Source organism: Myotis nattereri, assembly GCF_964212035.1.
Source record: "Myotis nattereri genome assembly, chromosome: 2".
Lineage (NCBI taxonomy): Eukaryota > Metazoa > Chordata > Mammalia > Chiroptera > Vespertilionidae > Myotis > Myotis nattereri.
In genome coordinates, this window is record NC_138076.1 from 168,181,160 (window position 1) to 168,189,300 (window position 8,141).

The 8,141-nt window shown below is 57.6% G+C and overlaps 1 protein-coding gene across 1 annotated transcript; it reads right to left on the bottom strand.

Annotated features, from left to right (window-relative positions):
- Window positions 1-486: 486 nt before the first annotated feature.
- Window positions 487-7,826, bottom strand: SLC48A1 (solute carrier family 48 member 1). Its single transcript, XM_081082673.1, has 3 exons — window positions 7,571-7,826; window positions 2,174-2,341; window positions 487-1,661 (listed from the first exon to the last, which is right to left on the bottom strand). The coding sequence occupies exons 1-3, from the start codon at window positions 7,704-7,706 to the stop codon at window positions 1,525-1,527; spliced, it is 441 nt and encodes a 146-aa protein (XP_080938799.1). The 5' UTR covers window positions 7,707-7,826; the 3' UTR covers window positions 487-1,524.
- Between the last annotated feature and the right edge of the window lie 315 nt (window positions 7,827-8,141).

The following is an 8,141-nucleotide window of genomic DNA, read 5'->3' on the forward strand; positions in this document are numbered from 1 at the left end:
GGCCTGGACAAGCTCAGTGCATGCCAAGATGATGGTGCCAGAGCTGCCAGCGCCTGTCTCTATGGCTCTGAGTGGGCCAGGCTTGTCCAGCCTACGGGAGTAGAGCCTCATGACCTCAGACCTGGCCCGAAGCCCTCACAGCCACGCAGAGTATGAAGGGAAGAGGATCTATCCCCTTCCCATCTGTCCTGCCTCTTGGGTGACAGACACTAAACCCCATCTGTCCTGGCCGAGGCGTGTCCATGGGCATCCTCACCCCGGCCAGGGTGTGCTGGAGCCAGAGGAAGAGAGTCAAGCCGGTGGCTTCCCCCATGCCAAGGGGACCAGAGGGAGAGGGTCTCCAGCCCGAGACCCAACCCGTCTCCTGCCCACCAGGGCACATTGTGAGCTAAGGAAATGGCTTTACAAGACAACTAGAGACCCAGCACCACCAGCCCTCCCACCCACTGCTCTCACAATCCCCCCAAGAAACAACCAGAGGCTGTCTGATACAAACAGTCGCTGTATTTCTGCTTAAGTGACAGTAACACAGATAAGGCAAAGAGCTGAGGTGGGAAAGGGGTAGACGTGCAAAATGGCAACCTAACATAAAAAGACACACATATCAGTAGCCTCTTCCCTCCCGAGTCAGGGGAGCCCTTGGGCCAGTGTATGGGCAGAGAGCAGGTTTATCCTTCAAGAGGGAGGTAAAAGATATAAGCTCTAGGTGAGGGGCAGGAGTTGTGGGGGGAGGAGGGGGAGGCATCTCATAGCAGGGGGTGTTCTGGGTGTAACCAGGGCAGGTGTGAGAAGGCCGAGTGGAAATTCAGGGCTGCAGGTGTGTAGGCACAGATCTGGGGTCCTTCTGGCCTGCACCATGCTGCCCCCTACTCAAGCCCTTCTGGGGGCAGGAGCACCTTCCCCAAGATCCTTAGTCTGGCCTCACTTGGGGAGTCCTGCTCTGAGGTGTGTGGTACGTGTAAGAGGGAGGACTTGGGTGGTGATGGAGATGACTGACCAGCACACTCGGGAGGCCAGCTCAGGGTGGGACAGGGACACTGAACTCTCTGCCTAAGACCTTGGGGGAACAACAGGATGGGATGCTGGGGTTTGGGGTGAGGTCTCTACTGGAGACCCCTTACTTGACCTTCCCTTCCCAGGTTTCCACCCTGGTCTGAGGGAAAGTCCCTGGGGCAGCAGGGACCAGATCACCTGCCCCCAGGCATGGGTCAAGGCCTCTTTGCCCCTCAACTGTTGCCTTGGCCCTTACAAAGCTTCCTCACTGAGCGCTAAGAAAATAGATCTATTTGAAAAGCTTCCCTCCAGCCAGGCTAATGAGGAGCAACAGAGCAGGACCCCTTTCCACCACCCCCAGGTCTCCCCCAAAGTGGACGGGGACAGTGTCCTGGGAGACCAAAGTCTTCCTGTTGTGTATTTCCTGCCACGGTGCTGGGGTACCCCAGGGGTGGGACAGTCCCACCTGATGTCTCAGAAGCTGAGTCCAGGTCCTTAGGACCCCAGGGTGCAGAGATCTCACCCCCTGGGTCAGAAATCGCTGAGGATGCTGATGTCGGCAAAGTCAGCCCGGTAGCGATGGGCGTAGAGGCTGAGCAGGAAGGCCCACTTGAAGGCAATGAAGCTCCAAACGCAGGACAGGTAGTAGCTGTTGGGGTCTTTGAGGCCTGCAAGGGAGAGGAGCCCGGCTGACTCTAGAGGGCCTTGCCCTCTTTCCCAGCCCCCATCCCGCAAGGCTGGGGCCGCCCTCTCCAACCTCCGGTAGAGGCTGAACCAGCCTTCAGGGCTTGCAGGCAGTGGGATGAGGGAAGGTCAGGGCTGGCCATTCACAGGTGTGGCATCTTTTGCTTTTGTTACTTTCACCCTCAGCCACTTCCAACCCGCTTGAAGCTGCCTGAACATCAGATTCCCTAGGGTCAGGGACAAGGGCCTTTGGCTTCTTGCTGGTTGCAGCCACCAGGGGGCACTGCCATCCTACTACATGTGCTCAGCACTTCCCACACAGTTCACTGAACCCTTCCAACCCCAGGGTAAGGCTACTCTCATTCAACCCACTCTAACAGTGAGAAAACTGAGACACAGGAGGTTAAGTGATCTGGCCAGTCCCTTGGATGTAAGTGCCGCCCCCCAGTCCCCGTCCATCCCGCCCCCCCCCTGCCCCCCCGGCACTGGCCCTCACTCTGGTGTCGGGTGATGGCCAGCACAAGGAAGTTGCAGAAGGTGGCAATGGAGACAGCTGAGAAGAGGACGCCCACGAAGAAGAAGCCACGCAGCCCCTTGAGCCAGGTCCTCCAGTAATCCTGCATGTACATTATGTGCGTCACCAGGACCCACAGTGCCAGCACACCTGTGGGACAGACTTGGTCAGCGGGACAGACACTGCCATCACCCTCCTCCCAGCCTCCAGCCAGTGACCTTGGGTCCTCCAGGGACTGGTAGGACCCCTAGGCCAGACCTATTTCTGGGTTAGGAAATGCTGAAATACAGAGAGTGTTGGTCTTTACAGCCTCATGACTCTGGAATGGAGTTTTTAGAGGCCATAGGGCCTGTGATATCACGGGGGCCGGATTGCAAGGGCAGATAAGGGAATCTCTCTTCAGTCACACAGTCAAGATCGGCAAAAATATAAAACCAATACCATTCTCCCTAATTTTTTTTGTTTTGGAAAACATGACTGTTTCCTTACACACATATTACTTGTGTTAATGCAATGTGATTTTTAATATTTTAAATGCTTACAAATGTTCTCAGTTATCATTCTAATATGGCACATATAGATATAACCGACATAAAATTTTCTTGGGGTTTCACGGGTTTCACTACTTTTTTAAGAGTGTAAAGAGGCCCAGCCTGAGGGCCACAGGTGTGGGAAGTGGTCCTCCCACCCTGATGTCCCTCCACCCAGCCCGAGGGCTTTCAAGACCTTGCTCATGGCCATACTCCCCGTCACTCCCTCCAGTCTGCTGCAAAGGGCAGGCCTGATGCCCTCAGCCTTTCCTGGGTCCGCCCTCTGGGCCAGGCTGGGCATTTCCCCGACAATGCCAGCTGCTGCTCAGCCAATACGAGTGCCCTCTGTGCCAGGCCGTGCCTGCCGCACAGCCTAAAGAGTGGAACAAATATCAATTCCCTTGGCAAGGGTCCGGAGCAGGGCTGCAGGGTCGCTGCAAGGAATGAGGGGAGAGGCAGAGCCAGCTGCAAGCCTGGCAGGTGGGGCCACACAGGCCGGGGGTCCTAGGTGTCAGGAGACCTGTGCGCACATGCACAGGAAGGATGGACATGTGGTTGGGGAAAGTGGCTGGTTATCTGTGGCGAGAAAGAGAAGAAAAGGAAGTTGATAAGGAGGTGGGGGTGGGAAGAATGCTTTGACTGAATCTATGATACTTTAATTCTTAGGCTGGGTGATAAGTGTAAGAGTGTTTATTAAATTATCCACCCTTTTTCAGTTGCCCAAAATATTTCATAAAAATGTTTTTTAAGTTAGGGCAAACAAGGCAGAGGGGAGCATCATCACAGAGCTATGCTCTGGTCACCCGCCCAGAAGTTGTCACAATTTAGGCAGCCTGGTAAGGGATGAAAACCATGAGACTGCCAGCCAGGACGCCTGGGGCCATAGTCCGTGGCACTCCCTCATGACCTCTCAGAGCCTTAATGTTTCATATCTAAAGATGGATAAGCTCAAAGGTCCCGCCAGCATGGAAACTTGGAGACTCCAGTTCCACACTAGTGAGGTGCAGCCCTGCCAACGCTGCAGCTTCCCCTCCCGCCCTGTTCACCCACACTCTCCCAGCTCTGCCCCTGCCCACCCCAACCTTCCAAGAGGACTGTGGGGCCTGGAAAATGGGTCCCTCCACCTCCGAGATCGGGATGAGCTCGAACAAGCATCTCTCCATGGCCGAGGCAGGAAGTAGGAGCAGGCCAGGGGTGGACAGAGTAGCAACCCCACGGCTTCAGCTCACATCCTACGTGATCTGGGTTGTGTGCCAGCCACCCTTCCCAGAGTCTTTCCCTATCTTCTCACATGCATCCTAGGTGTTCATTTGGAGAGCCAATGGCTTCTTAAAGGGTCCAAGAAAGAGGCTTGTTGTCACTGAGTGCATTTGAGGAACAGTCAGAATGGCACCAGTCTGGGCCAGCCCCGTTGCCCTCTGTCTCTTTAACATGCCATGGAGTGGCTGGGGTAGCTGAGCTCTCAGATCCTCTGCCACTCAAAGATTCTGGAAGCTAGCTCAGGAGAAAAATAAGGTCAGAGCCATGCCTCTGTGACTCAGCAATTTCTGGGTTAGGAGATGCTGAAATACAGGCCTATGGAAATGCCATCTCTTAGCCCCCAAAACACCCACCCCCACATATACCCATGTGCCAAAAGGGGCTGAGCAGGAGGAAAAGGCAGATGGCTATCTTGGGTGTTCCAGGTCCCAGGTCTTTGTTAATTAGCAGGGACAACCTTCCCCACCTCTCCCTTCCCCTGCACACGGGGCTCACCTCCAAACACCAGCCAAGCCTGGAAGCAGGCTCGGTCTCACCTACCCCAGCTCTCACCACTCTCTGTGGAAGGGCCTCCCTCACCAACTCCACCCAAAGGTGCGCAGTGAAGGAGCAGGAGGCAACTGTCCCTCAGCCCTGCTCCCTTCCCTAGGACACTGTGGGCTCCAGGAGCCTGGTCTGCACAATCCAGGCAGAACGGACAGGTCCCCAGGCCCACCCACACGCATGTCCATGCCAGACCTCACCCCTCACTCCACCCAACCTGCTTCCAGGAACAGAGACCCTGCTTCTCTCACTCACAGCTCCCCTGGGAAGAACACAGAGCCGTTTGGACTCCTGGGACAACTTTTCTATTCTTTTCCTCTTTCCTTGTCTGCTAGATGGAGAGTAAGAGTGTGCGTGTTTCCCCAGGGTTCCCACAGCAAAGCTTTCTTCTGCAACTGCCTTTCCTCCAAGCTTCTTCCCGGCACCACCAGGATGGGAGAGAGCGGGTCTCCACCCATGAACGCTCTTCCCGCTGGCCCCAGGGGCCCCAGGCTCACCCTGTCCCAGGAACCAGCACCCCACTGGCCACTGCCCGCTACCCAGGAAGAAGGAACACACTAGGGCTGCCCTCTGGTGACTCGGCAGTTTCTGAGCTAGAAAACGCCAAGTCAGAAGTGGGGTGCTCACAAGTCAGCAAATTCGCTGATGCATCACCCCCAAAAGAGGAAGAAGTCTGGCTACAGACTCTCAGAACCTACGCAGGGTGGAGAGGGCACGTGGGCAGCCCTGGCCAGGCAAGCCCTCCCTCGCCCCACCACACCACCGCCAGGCAGCTATGGCTCTTCCATGGCCACCTCCTGGATGTCCAAGGCCAGACTGTCAGGGAGGCACCAGGACCCTGCTCCCGCTGATCGCTGCCCTGGTGCCCAACTCCACAGCTGGCCTGCCTCAGAGGGAAGCCTGCAGGGACGGAGAGAGGGCAGAGTTGGGGTCAGAGGGAAGCCCCAGGACTCCCTGGAGCATAAGCTAGAGGGCCTAGTTCAGTGATGGCGAACCTTTTGAGCTCGGCGTGTCAGCATTTTGAAAAACCCTAACTTAACTCTGGTGCTGTGTCACATATAGAAATCTTTTGATATTTGCAACCATAGTAAAACTTATATTTTTGATATTTATTTTATATATTTAAATGCCATTTAACAAAGAAAAATCAACCAAAAAAATGAGTTCACGTGCCACCTCTGACACGCGTGTCATAGGTTCGCCATCACTGGCTAGTTCATGGCTCTCCAACAGGCAGCTGTGAGATGAATGAGAGGACACAAATTGCAACATTACAGGCCTGAAAAGCGTGTGGGGGTGGGTAGAGGGGCCGGAGGGGAGGGTTGGAGGATGGGGGTGGGTAGGGTGTCTCTAACATCATCTCCTTCACTGGCATCTCCTCCCACTCCTTACAGATGAGGAAATTGAGGCCCAGGAGGCATTGATGGGCCCAAGGTCACACAGCCTGGGCTCACCACACCAGGCCAGACTCCCAGCACACCCAGCTCTGATCCCAGGGGTGGCCCTCCCTCCTCACTCCCAAACAGCCCCCATCTCAGGTCTTATCAGTCCAACCACAGCGCCTGGCCTGAAGACACCACCTTTCTGAGGGGAAAGCAGAAGGCTGCCAAGAAACGGGGGAAAAACTGCAAGAGAACCAGGAGAAACAGGGCAGATGGTGAGGGTCCCGGGGTGGAGGGAGGAGCCGGGTCTGCAGATAGGTGAACAGAGGTAGTCTGGTGGCCCCCAGGGAGAACAGAAAGCCACAGGTGGGGGGGCATCCCGGCAGGCACGAGAGCAGCCCAGCCAAGGCACCCACCACCCTTCCTTGGTGATCCCCAGTGCTCTGGTTGGCGCCGCGCAGGCTGTGGCTATGTATGCCCTCTTATAAGGCAGAACTTCCACCTCCCGGTCCTTTTCTACCCCGGGATGGCTCTCAGTAAGCTCAGGGGCAATGAGTCAATCCAGTTATTCGTCATCAGACACTACGGTCTCTCTGGGCAGAGGGTTTTAGTAATGGAATAAGCACATCATCTGTAAAAGCATTATCCTTACGTGTATTTTTTTCCCCAAAGGTCTTTTCCCACACGTACTATTTCATGTCGCTGTGTAACCCCGGGCGAGCTATTCATTTACTCCAAGCCTCAGTTTAAGCAGGCACAATAACAATGCCTACTTCACGGGACTGACATAAGGATTAAACGAGACAATGGAAGCAGATTGCTTAACAGTGTCTGGCACGTAGATCGCATTAAAAAAGTTAGCAAGTAGAAAAAATATGTTTCCCTTTCACACTAATTTTACAACACAGAGAGGTTAACGGCATGCCCTAAAGGTGCACAGCGAGCACAGAGCACCGGTGAGCACCCGGCTCCCACCAGGGCGCTGACGTTCTCACTCCAGCGCTGGTCTCCGCTTCCCTCCTAGAGGCCCCGAAAGGGCGGCCAGGGCGGGTGAGCAGATACCGGTGCAGGAGCCACAGGACCAGGGTGGCCCAGAGACACCGCCGCGGCGGAAACAGAACGTGCAGTTTCCCTCCATCCCCGAGCGCCCTTCCAGGTGCCCCCCAAGGCCTCCGCTGGGCGGGGTCCACACCAGAAAGAGGCAGGCGGGCTTCCCCAGGAGCCCCCGGCCCTCCTTCCCACTTCCCCGCCTCTGCCCTCACCCAGCCCCAAGGAAGAGGCGCTGCAGCAGCGGGACCCCCAGCACAGGTGTGTCTGGAGGGTCTTCACCCTGAGCCCGGGGGCAGCCCTGGGAAGCGGCGGCGAGCGACGCGGGGCGCAGGGAGGAGGTGCGATGGGCAGTGGGCGGGCGAGGGGCCGCGAGCCACCCCAGGCGGCAGCGCCTGGCAGGCAGGCGGGTGCCAACCCCAGCAGGACGTCGGCGCCCGGGCAGCGCCAGGGCGCGGAGAATGCTTGGGCCGCGAGAGGCCCGCGCTGCGAAAGGCTGTTTTGGGTAAACACCCGCCCTGCTCCCCCGCGAGGTGTCACCCGCGAGGAGCCTCGGGAGCAGAGCGCCTCCCCTCGCCCCACAAGTCGGCCCCAACGCCCCCCGAGCCCCGGGGTACCTGCGAGTCCCCCCATCGCCGCCGTCCACGGCTGGCTGTAGACCACCGTCCAAACGATGAAGATGGAGAAGCCGGCCACGGAGCTGAGGCCGGAGTAGGCGGCGCGGAGGCCGAGCTGCCTGCGAGACGGGGCCATGGGCGGCGGGCGCCGGGCGCGAGGGCGAGCTCAGCCTGCGGGGAGTCACAGGTGCAGGGCCCGGAGCCGGAGCCTGAGCCGCCGGCCGCCGCGCGCTCCGCCCAGGCCCGCCCCCTCCCCGGCCCCTCCCCGCGCCGCCGCCGGCACAGCGCCCTCCCTGGCCGGAGGCCGCCGATGCCGGAGCCCAGGCCCGCAGAGCTGGGCGCCTGAGGTCCTGAGACCGCCGGTCAGGGGGACGGATGCCTGTCCACAGGGCAGACCCCGGGCTTGTCTCAGACCCGCCGTATCCGGATACTTGGGCACTGGCGGGGCTTAGCCATGCATGTTTATAGAAGCAGCTGCGGTGGCTGCTTTACACGTTCAATCTCTGGATAGGAGGCACCTTCTCTTTTAAAATTTGAGATTTAAATGTCTCATCACAAATTAAAACATCAA